Source organism: Manacus vitellinus, unplaced genomic scaffold (genome assembly GCF_001715985.3).
Source record: "Manacus vitellinus isolate BGI_N305 unplaced genomic scaffold, ASM171598v3 scaffold_6_pilon, whole genome shotgun sequence".
Lineage (NCBI taxonomy): Eukaryota > Metazoa > Chordata > Aves > Passeriformes > Pipridae > Manacus > Manacus vitellinus.
Genome location: NW_021940750.1, coordinates 4,649,858 through 4,665,934, shown reverse-complemented (window position 1 = coordinate 4,665,934; position 16,077 = coordinate 4,649,858). Strand labels below are relative to the sequence as shown.

General features: G+C 39.3%; 1 protein-coding gene across 1 annotated transcript; it reads left to right on the top strand.

Annotated features, from left to right (window-relative positions):
- The first annotated feature begins 524 nt into the window (after positions 1-524).
- EXD1 (exonuclease 3'-5' domain containing 1) lies at positions 525-15,649 on the top strand. Its single transcript, XM_029964353.1, has 10 exons — positions 525-593; positions 985-1,078; positions 2,334-2,401; positions 3,898-4,033; positions 5,080-5,198; positions 5,323-5,398; positions 7,518-7,554; positions 9,065-9,188; positions 12,714-12,908; positions 15,239-15,649. Exons 1-9 carry the CDS (start codon positions 525-527, stop codon positions 12,894-12,896), a joined length of 906 nt encoding a protein of 301 aa, XP_029820213.1. The 3' UTR covers positions 12,897-12,908; positions 15,239-15,649.
- The last annotated feature ends 428 nt before the right edge of the window (positions 15,650-16,077 follow it).

Sequence of the window (16,077 nt, the reverse complement as noted above, 5' to 3'; positions counted from 1 at the left end):
GCAACTTCTCGTCGTGCTTGCTGCTGTCTTGTCTTCTTTCTCCCTGTTAAGTAACCCTAAGTTAACATATCTTTGAATAGTGGCACGGTAGCAAATTCATGTGTTAATCTTTAAGATATACAATTTTAGGTACAAGACTCTGCAGCTACATTTAAAGGCTGGTCACAAAGTGTTTTTACGTTTTATTATACTGACATAGGGATGGACATTATTTGAGCTCTATAATCATAATTGAATATTTTTATATCAGCATAAGGAAATTTATACTAAGAAGTCATATTTCCCGAGTATTCTTGACATCAGGCTGCCCTATTGTAGAAATTAAGCGCTTTTATGTGTGACGTCTTTCAGTCAGGTGAATGCTTGCATACTTTTTTTTTTTGGTCCCGAAATGCTACCATTTTTTATGATTTTATAACTTGTGTTTGATTACAGTAAAGTTTCAGTGGATGCAACTATTTTACATATTGGTGAACTTGTATAATTGCCCTCCAATTACAGTAACTTAATTAATAATTACGGTAATGGATCAAATACGATTGAATCAATATAAATACTTACAGATATTTAAACCGTATTGTTCTTGGGCTCAGGTCAGGTACTTCATTCTTTGTACTTCGAACTCTAGCTTACCTTAAGATTGTTGCTGACCTTTGCAGTGAACACCACTTCAGGTTCTGCTTTCACCCTTTATTTTCAGAATAAATGTGAAATTTTATCTGAAATAAAGGCACTTTTGTGCAAAATAAGCTTTTTTTTGTGCAGCTTCAGGATCATCTTTAAGAGCCATGCACTTAGCACTAAGAGGTTGCTTTATATGCAGCAGTTCATTTTCTGAACACAGGTAGGGGGTATTGGATGAAGTATTTTCCTTTGCACATTTTATCAGCATTGAAGTCTTAATAATGTTATGATGTCTGTGTTATGTATGGTTGCCTTGCTCATTCAGGTGCACTTCAGCTGTTGAAGGGAACAAACAAGTAGACACAGGCAGCAGATTGTGGCCCATGGAGTTCTCCTTGCATCTCCTTAGAGAGCCAGCTCAGAGCCTCAGACAGCTCAAAATACTGCCTCTCAGGTAATGTGGATATTACTCAAGCAGTGTAGTTAGTCTTTGTCAGATAATGTCTTTCCCAGACACTGTTATCTCTTGGTTTGCCCATATCAGAACAAGATGTATACTGAAAAAACAATGGTCACAGAAAGGTAGGTACAGAGCTCCTTATCTGCAGACATCAGAAGGAAACTCACCTGCTTACCAGAACGTTTATCTTGTAGCTCTTGTCCACTCTAAAAGTGGCTGAGCAGCACAGTTTATCTTCTGGAGAAATCAAAGTGCTTCAGCCAGTGAGAATTTCTCTCTGGTGACTGTTTTATTCTTATACTTGTTCCTGAAATGTATGTGGCATGACAGGTAACACAAAGCTCAGTAAGACTATTGCTCTTTGGATCTGTGCTGGCTGTCAGGTGCTTGCATTGATTTGGACATGTGGTTCCTGCTGTAACATATACAGGTGTGTACATATACAGGTGCAGATCCAAAATCAGCTTGTTTTGTTCTCATAGAGCTGTGACAAGAGTACAAGATCTGTATAGGCTAAAGAAAGGTTAGTTGCATTTAACTGGGTAGAGGGGGAGAAAATAGAATCATAGAATGTTTTGGGTTGGAAGGGACCTCAAAGGTCATCTAGTTCCAGGGACACCTTCCACTAGACCATGTTGCTCAGAGCCCCGTCCAGCCTGATTTTGAACACTTCCAGGGATAGGGCATCTGCAAGTACTTTATATAAAATACATACAGCACTTTTGTAGTTTTACAATAATCTACTGTTTGTACATTCTCCACAACTGAGATGTTAAGTTACTCAGCTATTTCACTGTCCATTCACTTTTATATTTAACAATTCAAATACCAAAATTACAGAAGTAACAAAAAATGAGCAAGGGTTGATGTGATTTGTTAGTTTTGTCTTTGCAACAGTCTTTCTCGTTCCCTAGACAAGGCTGGAAATTAGGGTGCTTTTTTTTTAAATGGATGTAATTTTTTTAACTGACACATTTTTTTTCATTTGGGTATCATAATGACAAAAGGTAATGCTGCAACTCACTTTTAAACAGACAATTTTTTGTTAAAAAACAGAATTGGAGTCATGCTCTAGACTGTATGCATTTGAATCAAACAGTTCAGGAATCTGGGTGTGTTTAGGAAGAAAAGAGGGAAGAATGACTAGCCCAACCAGAGAAGTAGAGTGATTCTACATCTAAAATACATACCTGGTGCAAAGTGCATTCAAGTTAGAGGAAGTGTCTAATGATTTTCTTCCCTTCATTTTAGAAGAAGGAAGAAAAGAATGCGGAGTTCACAGTTGTTGATTGTTTCCAGCAGAAATTTGACCCTGCAGTAAGTACTAGTGAAAGCTCTTATGCCATGTATATGACTTCTAGGCCAGTTCTGTTCTAATTGTCAGTACCCTTTGTCAGACTGTGGTGAGATTTGAGTAATAGGTAGTAAATGGCTTCTTTAAGTCACGTAGAAATGCTATCTCTGGTGGCATCAAAGAATAATTAAAGTGTGCATAAGAGTGCACTGCATGCGAGACTGCAGTGGATGTGTACAAATCTGCATCAGTGTGTGTTGGCTGCTGGTTTCAGACCCTATATCACCAGTAACTGAGGTGAAGAGTCAGTATTACTATTTAGTGAACACTTATTTTGTTTAGGAAGGGAGCAACATGAGAACTTGTTGCTATTTGGAGAGGAAATTGTGTTGGTTTTGCAGGTGTTTGGAACTCCAGAGATGACTGGAGATGACTGGACCTTTTTCTCTTAAATCATGTACAATAAAAAAGCAGACTTGGTAGAATCATAGAATACCCTGAATTGAAAGGGACTCACAAGAATCATTGAATCCGGCTCCTGGCCCAGCACGGGACAACCCTGAGAATCACATCATGTGTCCAAACGCTTCTTGAACTCTGTCAAGTTTGGTGCTGTGACCAGTTCCCTGGAGAGCCTGTTCCAGTGCACAACTACCCTCAGGGTGAAGAACCTTTTCCTAATATCCCACCTAAACCTCCCCTTACACAGATTCATGACATTCCCTCAGATCCTATCACTGATCCCCAGAAACAAGAGATCAGAAAGGCTTTGTTTAAAAACTTGGAATCAATGATAGATTTATTATTAAATTTAATAGTATTTTTTAGATCCTAAATTAGACCAGCAATGCTATAGGGTCCTCTATGCCATTTTGTCTTGCAGTAACATTGGTTGGGATTTGGGCTCTTTTTTTGGTAAACCTATTGTAACTACAGAGGAAGCTCTTTCCCACAGGAAGAGATGTCCCTGCTTACAGAGGAATCTAACTGATGTCCCTGCTTACAGAGGAATCTAACTGTTGCTTGAAAAAGAAGCTGGTTTTTTATTTCCATTTATGCCTTCTACTCATGTTACATGCACTACAGGTTGCTTTTCTTAATTGTCTGAAATTTTTTTGTGTCTGTGAGAGTAACAGTTTTTTTCTTTTATACTTTGGAAAATGTGTTTTCCTTTTTTTCTAAGAGGAACACCTGCTTTATGTGATATGAATGTATCCTAAGGAAATTCTCTCTACTTAGGAGAATTTCTTGGGAGGAGTTCAGGGGAGTCCGTGTTCTTTAGTTATCTATATCCCTCCTAGACCTATCACTGATGCTTCTAGTTGTGGAATTTCCAGCTGCCTGTCTGTAACTGAAATGATGCTGTGTCTTTTTCTCGTGGATTACTATCCATCTGAGATTCATTGTGGTTTTGATCTTTTCAAATATGGATAATGACCAGAAAAATCACAGTTCACTATTTGTTCCTCTGCCTATCATTCTCTGGTGGTATTTATTTTATCCCTGTTTTCTTCATTAGGTGCTGCCCCTAAAACAGCAATGTGTTGTCAGAATAGCAGAAGAAGGTGTTAATTTGTGTCATCATGGAAAACTCTCATGGCCTGAAGTAAGAGACAGATACTTGCCAAAATGTGTTACTAAACAGGGGCATAATTGAGAAACATTTGAGGATTGCCCTGTGTTTAAGACTTACATAACTGTTCTGGTAATGGATATGATATCCTTTAAGAGAGATTAAGTATTTCATAAAAGACCTGTTATGGAAAGAATTATATAAGGTAATAGAATAATGAGTAAACTTGTGTGTAATATATACATTTGTTTATAGCAATGCAACAAATTTGGTTTGCATTCTTGTATACACGTAGAGCTATTGCAGTAGTACAGCTGTTGCCTATTAAAAAACTGCAAGACCTAATCACAATGCCAATATACTTGAAGGTGTAAAATCCATCTAAAGATGATACTGTGTCTTAGTTATCTATGATGTTATAACTGTCTGAAGAGGAAGAGCCAGAAAGGAGAATAGCTTTATGTGATAGCTCAAAGTCATCTTAGCTTATTTTTAAATAGATTTAAAAGTGAGTGTGTTTATCCTAAGTGAAAAATTGTGTGGGAGTTCATACTTCAGATTTAACCCTTTTATGCAGAAGCAAGTGTCCACAAAATGTTTGCTTTGGTATGGCTAAATTGCTTTCAGCTTCTGTTAAAAAGCTTTATGCTTCTGTTAAACCATTATGAATTTGAACATATGCAAAACTTAAATTTTATAATCCATTTGAAAGGCTAGGATGGAAGATGATGTCCTCTATTTCTTTGGTAGTGGTCTTTGACAATGAAACAAATGTCACGGGCACAAGAATTTTGTTGGAAGTAATTCTGTAAAAATGTCACCATAATAGGTGTAGGAAATTGTTTTAAGTAGTGTGGTCTTGATATGTCTCAAAGTGCATTATTTAACCATGTATAGTAGACAACTGTGTTGTTCTTTTCAATTATTGGGAAAATCTCTGAGCACCTCTGGAAAAAACAAGACTTGTTTATGAATTACCACTAAATAAACTAAACCCACTCTTCCCCACATAAGCCTGTACACAGGAGTTTATGGCTTATAGGCAACAGTGCAGTTTCTCCTACTTGCAAATCCTCTGTTCTTCGGTCCCTCACTCATTTTCCCTGCAACTGAATTTGTTCTACACAGTAACAAAGAGGCATGTTTTTCTATTTGATACCTTTCTTCTGAGACCCCAGGCTTTCGAAAATGGATTAAAAAAATACATAAAACATATTGAAGGTAAAACATATAAAAACATATTGAAGGTAAGAGTACATGGTGTGTAAGGACATTTGTAGTGGCAGAGGTCATATACATATATAATAATCTAGCTGCACCAAAAAAAGTTGCAGTTGGATACAGGTTTCCTTGATAGCTCTGTTGCTTCAGATCATATATGACTGCCGGTATGTCTCAGACTCTCTCTTTCACCAGTACAGTGTCCTTCAGTGTCTTGGATACACAAGTACCCTTCAAATATTCTGGTTTGGAACAAAAACTTCAACAAGAGAAACTTCAGGGCATTTTCTCAAAGAAGGTTTAACATTACTACAGTGTGACAGTTGTTGAACCATGTAAATGTTTGGGTTTGTTCTAGCTGAAAAGAAACAGCAGGCAAGGCTGATAGCGTTATTTAGAACCTTGTGGAGACCCATTTTAAAAGGTAGGTAAGATTTAATACTAACAGCAAGTTTAATGTGGTAAGATGTTTTAGCTGGTCTTGTTCAAACTTGGACCAACCTGAGGCTACAGTGACTTCACAGGGGCCGGGTCAGATTGGGCTTTGTATTCTTTCTTATTCTTTCTGCGCCTTTCACAAGTGTAGAAACAGATTCAGACTACAGGTATCCAGCGCTGGGAATCATCTGCAGGTAAAAGCAGTGGTGAAAGTGAGAGAACAGGCCAGGTTATCACAAAAATCTCTTTCTGCTGGTGCTGGCCCTAGTAGTTGTGGTAATTAATATGTGACTAATGGGAGAATCAGATCCTTCTCAGAGAGAATAAAGTAACATAATGGCTATGATCTTTCATAATAGGCACGGATATTTTATACATGGTTATGTATGACTTGTCCTTGCATTTATACTGACTTTTCATTTCATAGATATGAGTGCCTATAGTAACTCCTCAAAGCTCTAATCTGACCTATTTAGTAAGCTTTATAAGGCTGATTAAATATCAGCCCGTGTAAAGTCTTGACTGTATGAAAAAGGTAGGACTGAAAATTCCCACCAGTGCTCCCAACTATACTGTCTAGAACATGTAACTGATACAGTGGAAATAATTAACCAGAACTATGCACCCTAGGGTCCAAGGTACACAGAATTGCACTCGTTGTTTTGTTTCTTGGTATGAGCTGACACACATGCTTTTCTTGCACTGATAGATCTCTAGGCTTAGAGGTGCAATTACTCTGATTTGTTGGCCTGAATCCTTCTAATGTAGGTACGCTACTGATGTGGTCTGATTTTGGCCACCCTGTAGTGTACATGATATTGTGGAATTATCTTCTACTCTGTACTTCTGGAACAAATAGCTGGGAGATACTTCTGAGCAAATTCTCACAGATGCTTTTTTGAAGCACTTCTTAGAGACAGCTTCCCAGTATTGTTAAAATGGGAACAGGCTGTGTGCACAAGTGAGATTCTGCTTAAAAAAGGCAGCAATGGAGTTTAGAACTCTGGTTTACATGGGATCCTGCCTACATAATTTGAAAAATGTTATCCCTGGGTTTGGCCAGTTGTTTATTCCTTACCATAAGTAAACTAATGTAATTAACACACGATATAGAGAATGGCAGTATTCTGAGTTTCACTGTCTTTCCCATTGATGTTCTTATAGTACTTAAACATCACCTGTTGAAGTAACTTTTAATGATAAAGTTTGTGGAAGTTTGATACTATTTCACATTTGACTTCCTTGGGGGCAGGGGATGTGTCCCTGTTGGGCTATAGCAGCCTAAAAAGCTGCATAGTGAGCAGGCAACTGGCTGCTGTCAGTGCTTATAGACCTAATATTGCCTTCTGTGGCACTTCTATGCTGCATCAGGAGGCTGGAGCATCCTCACGCTGTGAAATCCTTGCCTGTTGTGTAAAATGTTGTTGGTTGCATATCTGTTTACTACCAAAAGAAATACCACAGTTTTTTCTAGAGGTTTGTGCTGAAAAAAATAAAGAAAATTTGACAGCTTGAGACTTTCCATAAGATAGAAGTCCATGCAAGGTTTAACCATAAAATGTACAAGTGAAGAAGTCACTGTTGCTGTCTGATTCCACAGATCAATGAATATGTACTACTTTTTAGCATGCTGTGGGTTTTCTGCCCTTAAATCCGTTAGCAAAGGATTTCACAGTGAAAGCTAAAACATTGCTTTCGTTGAGGGAAAGTTTATTCTATAACCTTGTTCATTCAGGTTAGAGTTTTTATTAATACTGATCACAAAGATACTTTTATTTCTGTTTAAATATTTAAGTATTTTCTTTTCTTATTTGGAAAGCATAGATTTTTTTTTTTTACTAGAAACTCTCTAACTATCTAGAATGTATTTCTACAGATTTGAACATCATCTTTGTTGTGATTTTGAGTAAAAGTAACTGACTGCTTGAGAAGGTCTATGCTGAGGTTCCTCTTCATCTGCATTTGGCCACTGAGAATGAAAAGCCAGAGAAGGTTTTAGTGGTCAGAAGTGGAATACAAAGGACAGTTCAGTAACAAGTGATGGAAACTTCCACTTTACCTAGTGATTTATGCTTATAATCTAGTAAAGGTCAGCTCTACCTGGATCTTCTCAATTTTTTTTTTTCTTTTCAATGAACTTATTGTTGCAGTTCCTTTCTCCACATATGTTTCCTGCCATTTTTCAGCTGGTGGTTGTAGTCTTCTTCCTTAGAAAATCAGTAAGTGGACTGGCTTAGCACTTTCTTCTAGTAGGCTTAACAAACACATGGCTTTTCTCCTAAAGAAGGCAGCAGTTATCTATTTGACTGGTGCCTCAGGGGCAGCTTTAGCATTATTAAGTCATATCAGGTTCTTTCCTATTGGACAGGAATAGATTTTTTTTTCCACCAAAGAGGTTACAGATAAGTTAGGAATGGAGGGGGAGGGAGGTTAATCTTGGAATTTAACCTCACTATAAGAGGCCAGTAGAGGCCAATTACAATTCTGTGCTCGCTACTGCAGGGGCTGAGCTGGTGCTGCCAAGCACTGTGTGGACAGGTCTAGGTAGCACACGGGCAGCATGTGCCAGAAAGCTCAAACAGTGGCTCTTGCAGTAAAACCAGGCTGACCTGTAAACTCATGGTGGTGTTAGTGGGATTGTAGATGTCTGCACAGAATGTTGGCTTAAGGTTTCTCAGGAGATAGTAGTAAGGAGAAAAGGGAGAAGTCAGTGGGGATTTCAGGGGACCTGAATGGGAATCTGGGCTTTTGAGTAGTGGAGGAAGTCAGAAGGGTAGGTTGTTCTAATGACAGATAGCTCAGTCTCAGGTTTTGACTGTGGATGCAGGTTTTTTATTTTTTCCTCTCCATTCCCCTGGTGAGTGGATTCTCTTCCAAGCATTCCTTTTCCATTGGGCTGTCAGGGCTGTTCCTACTTTTACTGCAAACAGGTAAAAAGGATGAAACCAGGATTAGAAACGAGCAAACACCATGACATGCTGTTGCTGCTGGAAGCTGTTGCCTGCTCTCTTCCTGGCTCTGTGTGCTGTCAAATACGAGTCTTACTGGCAAAATCAGGTTTTAGGCAAAAGGTTTATGACAACTTACATGTTCTTTCATCATGTTTTCTTTATATTGCATAACTATTTTAGCGTTTGGATAAAAGGCAAAACCATAAGTATCCTGGGAAAGCATCAGTGTATGTTTACTCTCTCCTGTTACTGAGAGTGCTGAGCTAGAAGGAGCTGTAGATTCTTTTATGTAACTTAACAGCTTTAAGGAGTCAGATTACTATCTCTGCAACTGTATGCAATCAAAATGTTGAATTGTTTGTTTTGTGGCATACTTTACTTCTAATATGCATCTCCACTGTCAAACCTCCACATTCTTTGCCTTGGATTAATGGACGTTGGTCATGGCATATTGATCCTTTCCATCACAGGCTGCTGATGCTCTGCAGTTTTCAATGACAAAGGTGTGCTTTCCTTCCACACCGTGTCTGCACATTACAGGAGTGTTTGATGCAGCCCTTGAAGATACCTTCCAAATGGAATGCCATCCTGAAGTGCAGGCAGCAGTTGCCTTCAATGAGTGATTCAGTAAAGCACCTTCTGAAGACTCAGTTGTGAGCTGTGCTTTGCCTATTTTGAGACGCTTCTGTTAATTTGCTTTTTTTAAGAGCATGGCACTAAAAAGTGGTTGAATTGCTGCAGATGAGGACATTTTGTAACAATGACTTGGGAGACAGGTATAAGCCTTAGTTGGCATCAGGGCTGGTATTTCCTAATAACTCATTTGAAATTGAGGTTTTGAAGAACCACAAAGCTTGTACAATAGAGGATATATACAACTTGGGTAAAAAAATGTTCTGGATATCATAGAATATTTGACTAATTCTGAAACCTAGTTTCAACAGAGCAAGTTGGTTACAATGAATCCCGAGTCAAGCAGGGAAAAAGAGAACCTTTATTGCCAGCACTGTTAGAATGAAAAAATACTAGTGTAGTTCAGCAGCATTTGCCAAATCATTATTCTCTATTGTCCTTGTTTTTGTTTATCTTTCAGATGGGGACAAGCAAGGGAAAACTTGATGGGTCAAGAGCTCCTAAGATTTGGGGAACATAATCCTGATAAATAGACTATTTCATATGAAAGGGACCTACACTGAGCATCTAGTCCAACTGCCTGACCAGTTCAGGGCTGACGAATTAAAGCCTGGTATTAAGGTCATTGCCCAAATGCCTCTAAAGCACTGGCAGCTTAGGGCATTGACTGCCTCTTTAGGAAGCCTGTTCCAATGTTTGACCGCCCTCTCAGTAAAGAAATGCTTCCTAATGTCCAGGCTAAAGCTCCCCTGGTACAGCTTGAACCATATCCATGTATCCTGTCACTGGATAGCAGGGAGAAGAGCTCAGTACCTCCCTCTCCCCGACTGGCTGGTGATGCCGTGTTTGATGCATCCCAAGGTGCCAGGGCACACTGCCAACTCACACTGAGCCTGCTGCCAACCAGGTCCCTATTTGCAGAGCTGCTCTCCAGCCACTCTCCCAATTTATACTTGTGTCCAATGTTATGCCATCCTAGATACATAATCTGGCATTTCAACTTGTAAAATTTCATCCCATTAATTGTAATCCAATGCTCCAATCTGTGTAGATTCCTCTGCAAGGCCTCTTGTCCCTCCAGAGTCAACAGCACCTCGCAGTTTGGTACCGTCAGCAAACTTGCTAATGGTGCATTTAACTCCTGTATCTAGATTGGCGATAAATATACTGAACAGAACTGGCTCTGAAATTGAATCGTGAGGAATACCACTGGTATTCCTCAACTGGTGCATGTTGACAGCCAGATGTATCCTCTGTTCATTAGAACCCTTTGAGCTCTGTCTGTCAGCCAGTTCTTCACCCAGAGCACCGTGAATCTGCTTATCCCACAGTTGGGCAACTCGTCCAGAAGTATGCTCAGAGGGACAGTATCAAAAGCCTTACTAAAATCCACAACCAGTGTGACCAGCAAGACCAGGGCAGTGATTATCCCCCTGTACTCATACTGGTGAGGCTGCATCTCCAGTACTGTGTCCAGTTTTGGGCCCCCCACAAGAAGGACATTGAGGTGCTGGAGCGTGTCTAGAGAAGGGCAACAAAACTGGTGAAGGGACTGGAGAAGAAGTCTCATGAGGAGTGGCTGAGGAAGCTGGAGTTGTTTAGCCCAGAGAAAAGGAGGCACATTCCCTACAACTACCTGAAAGGAGATTGTAACCAGGTGGGGGTCAGCTTCTTTTCTCTAGTAACAAGCAACAGGACAAGAGGAAATAGCCTCTAGTTGTGCCAGGGGAGTTTTAGATTGGATATTATAAAAGTTTCATCACTGAAAGGGTGGTCAGGCATTAGAATAAGCTGCCCAGGGAAGTGGTGGTGTCACCACCCCTAAAAGTATTTAAAAGACATGTGGATGTGGCACTTAGGGACACAGTTTAGTGGTGGACTTGGCAGTGCTGGATTAACAGTTGGACTCAATGATCTTTGAGGTTTTTCTAACTGAAATGATTCTCTGATTCTGTCCTTTTGCTGGGATTTTTAATTGCATGACCTTAATTTTTTTTGGGCCAGAGTGGTTGGGGTGGGGCTGGGGTCAAAAGACTTCCAAAGAAGCTATTAAATAAGGGAACTAGATGCTTAAGGAGACCTCAGTAGAGAGGCAGAATTTATTTACTGAAGAGGAACAATCTCTTTCCTAAAAGAGTACTTTTTCTCCCTTCATACTAGTCTTGTAACTTCCACAGTAAATAGGAGTGGTTTTGCACTGCCTGTTCATGGACTTAAAATCTTTCTCGAAAGCCTGGATTAAATGCTATTTAATATTGCTATAAAAGCTACTCAGTGAAACCTGTAATTCGAACACAGCATTATCTTTATGTAAGTTTTAGAATTCAATATTGTCTCTCAAAATTTCTATTTTGAGAATTCTGTATGGCAAATCTAAGCCAAATGACATGTCTTCCTTAGTTTATTATCCTATTGCTCTGAAGACTAAAAGTGGAAAATGACTGTGTAATATTCATGTAATAAGTATACCAGTGTAAACCATTCTGTACTGACAGTTTTGCTCAGGGTACCACAGTCATGGTGTTTAACTGTTCTTCTAGTTTCAGTTGTGATTGCTGAAGATGTTACTATCATAGGAGGTTTTTTTTTTCCCTTTAGGTCTTTTAGCTCAGTTCTTAGGAATCCAACCTGGTTTCAGAGACAGATTGGAGAGAACTAGCATTAAATGCTGGAATAGGTGTATGTTGGTTTTTGGTTTGTGTTTTGGTTGGTTGGTTGGTTGGTTTTTTTTAAGGAAGCAATCTCTCCTTCCAAACTTCTGCTTCTCCAACCACTACAGGTTTGTACACAGATGGCCCCAGAAGCTGAAAGCATACAGTAGCACTGAAAGTAAAGATCAGCATCAGGAAGTATGTTGTAAACTGCAGAAGAATGTGATGATAAGCTTTGTTAAAATTTTTTCTACTTTAATAACTGTCCTGGTTTTGGCTGGGAGAGAGTACATTTTCTTCTTAGGAACTGGTACAGTGCTGTGGTTTTTGGATTTGGTATGAGAACACACCAATGTTTTGGCAGTTGCTGAGTAGTGCTTATCCTAAGCCAAGGACTTTTCTGCTTTCCGTGCTCTGTCAGTGAGGAGGTGCACAAAAAGCTGTGAGGGAGCATGGCCAGGACAGGTGATCCAAACTGGCCAAATCAATATTCCATACCACAGAATGTCATGCCCAGAATTTAAACTGGAGGAGATACCTGGAAGGGGGCCGATCGCTGCTTGGGGATGGGATACTGTGCATCACTTGTTTCTTTTGGGTTTTATTCCTCTCTTAGCCTCTACTTACCATTACTATTATCATTATCATATATTATTATTGTTGTTGTTATTATCATCATCATTAGTATATTTTGTTTCAATTATTAAACTATTTTTATCTCAACTTAAAAGGTTTACCTTTTCTTTCCAATTCTCCTCCCTGCTGTGAAGGGGGTTGAGAGGAGTGAGTACGTGGCTGCGTGGTATATTACTGGTGGCTGGAATTAAACCGTAACAATAACTGTTTTCATTTGTTTTGGGATATACAGGAGAATCCTGACATATGGTTCTTGAGACTCTTCCCAGCTTCTCTGCTTAATGCACTTGTTCTGAACGCTATGTACCTCCTGCTGGTCCACTCATCTCTAATGGATAACTTGATGTCTGACCTATCAGCTGTAGCACATGGTTATTTTAATGCTTATTGGACTGTCCTGGAGATCACCTTGTGAGCACAAATGTAGGTATGTCTCTGCTTGTTTCTCTGGTAGTGATTTGATCTAAGGCTCTAATGGATAAATGCTGGAGGACCGAGCTACAGCAGCTTCCTTTTCACAGTGGTACACCCTCCTGTGTGCTACATACCTTGTTTCCTGTGTGCAGCAGCAAAAGTGATGGTGTCTGTATCTACCTATCTCCCTTTCATATTAGTTCCTTAGCAGAATCCACCTCTAGTTAGCCTAGTGGATGGTGAGTGGCAGCTGTTAAAGCGTGGGCACGGTCACCTGCGCCTTCTGTTCGCTCTCCTCAGAGCCTGAGAACAGCTGGGCTCAATAGGGGCAACGTACACGTGAGGAAATGAAGAGTAACAAGCAAATGTGATGTGTTGGTACCTGGAGCTGACAGGGTTGCTTTGTTTTGGTAAAAAATGTTTAGTCCTCACATCTTGTTCTATTTTTCTCCTAATCTGTCATCTTTACTGCTGAGCTGTTTTGCACACACTGGGTGTTTCTGAGTAACGTTTGTGAACCAAAGATTTTTATTTCTGTAAAAGCATCACTGAGTTATTTGGTCTTCCTAATTTATTTTCACATATATTATTTAAATCATTATTTTCATCTTTTGTTACACAGAACCATTAGTAGTGCATGCCCAGATACCTTGGAGGAGCTGGATGGTGGACACTTCTGTAATTTTGAAATTTATTAATTTTCAACGTGGAAAGTGCAGGAAATGAGATTTTTGGTGAAGGAGCTTGACTTCTTGCACTATTGGAAAGAACAGGTCCATGCAAAGCAAACAAGCAGTGGTATTGATGTGGCCTTTTTTCTGTCTTCTCAATGAAATAATCTTATGAGGGCTTGCAGTAACTATGTAAGACATTGTTGGTATTAGATTTGAGTGCAAAGTGCATGGTCAAACATCCTCATTCACCACAGAGACTGAACTAACATGATTAAATCCTCTTAGTGCCTCATTCTTACAGTTGTAAATGTCTTGAAATATTTATTAGGGAAAGAGAATGAAGTTCTATCTTCATGAAAGAAATAGGGGTTTTTTCCTCCCTGGTTTAACAAAGCACTGAAGCACAGACTTGGATCCCTTGGGAATTACTTAAGAGCTCAGAGCAGTAAATCCCATTAATGAGGATTTAGAGATTAGATAACACAAGAGATCATAGTTGCTCCACAGATATAAGCGAAGAGGTCATATCTGAAAACCTTTTCTTTTTAGAGGAAAGCTGCCAAAAAAAGAAGGTTGTTCATAGTTCATGAAAAAAAAATGAGCTGGACATGTGAATTTCCAATGTGCAATGCATGCAAAAGTAGGCATGACACAAGGGAAAAGAAGAGTCTGTTAAAGTGAAAACTACACATTCTGTTTTGCATTGGGCTATTTGTTTTCAGAATTTTTAAAGTGGTATTCAGGTTGTTGAAGACAATACCTTTGTAAATCCATTTATTCCATAAGATTAGCCAAGGAATTAATTTGATCCTTAGTATTTCAAATGCCATTTTGAAAATCTATTTAATATAACATCTGGTAATCATACTTTCTGCATTTTAAAGCTGTTGCCTTCTGAAGCAACTGCTTTAGAATTCTAGTATAGGGAGTAAAAGTAGCAATTTTCATCATCATTTCACTGTTAATAATTTTCTCTTGTTTCTATATCTTGTGAGAAGGTCACACAAATAAAAGTTTCTTCTACTTTATTTAAATCTGCTTGCAATACATATTTAAATGCAAAATATGGAGTGTGGTATAGTTAAATCTTGTCTATTACTTCTGTTTCTTCACTCAGTAAGTAAAAAAGTTAAGGGAATCCTTTGCAAGTTGATGAGTTCAGCTAAATCCATTTTAAGGCAAGAAAGAAAAAACCACAAACCTTTAGTTTCTGCAACTTCTAAGTTTTCCAGCTAAGTCTGTATTATTTCCTTAAATCAAAAAGCCTTTATCCAGATCTGATTTCAGAATGAAGTAATAGTCACAGTACTTACCCCCCCCCCATTTATTGTAGTGCTTTTTCATGGTTGTTTAGAAGTTTATGCACCACTAAAATCTATGTTATGCCTTCTATACACTTTGTGGAGCAACAGTTGAAATTTACCTGGAAAATGCTTTCAGTGGGCTATTTTACTTTTTACAATGACCAGTTACAATTTACACTTGTGCTCCACCTTGGACCCTTGGTGAACAGCAGTCTGGTGCTATGAGCTTGACTTCATCTTGGAGCCAGTGTCAACACTGGACTCCCTGTGCTTGATGACTGTGTTCTCCAGATGGGATCTGTTGCAGTTCCAATGCTACTGCAGCAGAAGTAATGGATCTCCTTGGATTCTGATACCTCTGCCAGGGAAAAATCTTGGAAACCTGAAGTATGTTATCTACTATGCTCTCTCCATGCTGGAGAACTGGAAGAGAGACGTCTGTTGCTGAAGCAGTACTGCAGCAAAGCCGAAGACAATAAATGCTCCAGGGCCATAAAGGTACCTTGCACTACTTCAGCTACTAAATTGGAAGGGGGATGTCACTCTTGAGTGAAAAGGAACCATCTGTGATACATCAAGCCCTTATTTGAAAGTTGTGGGAGCGAAAGTCACTAGGCAAGAGAGTCTCCAAGTTACCATGGCTTCTTTGATTTATAGGCACTTGGAGAAGATGACCAGATCAGGAAAATAACTTCTACTACTCCAGGTAAGGAAGCCTCTCCTGGGCCCTTCTCTGTTCTTTTCTAGTTTCTGGACTGTGCTATCTGAGCAGAATCACCAGGTCTTCAGCCTTTTGAAAAAGGTAAAGTTAGTTATGCAGATATGTCTTCTATTGTGCCTCTGGGCTACAGAGATGTTTGAGTATGTCCTACCTGACTGGAGCAATGAACAGAGCTGTGCTTCCCTGGCCTGCTCTTGTTTCCTCTGGTCTTACTGAGTGACATCATGTCACACAGAAGAATGCTTTTTTTTTTACTTCTCCCATTCCTCCAAACTTATGACACTCCCATGTAAACTATACTTACAAAACAAGTATACATACAGTTTCAATCATGAGACTTCATTAAAAATCAAATACTGAAGCTGGATGGATTACAGAGCCACACTTCTTCCTATCTCTAGCTGTCACATGTTGAATCTCAGCTCCTGGATCAGGGTTTACAACACTGAACTTCAGCTTTGACTAGCATGGAAACATCCACCT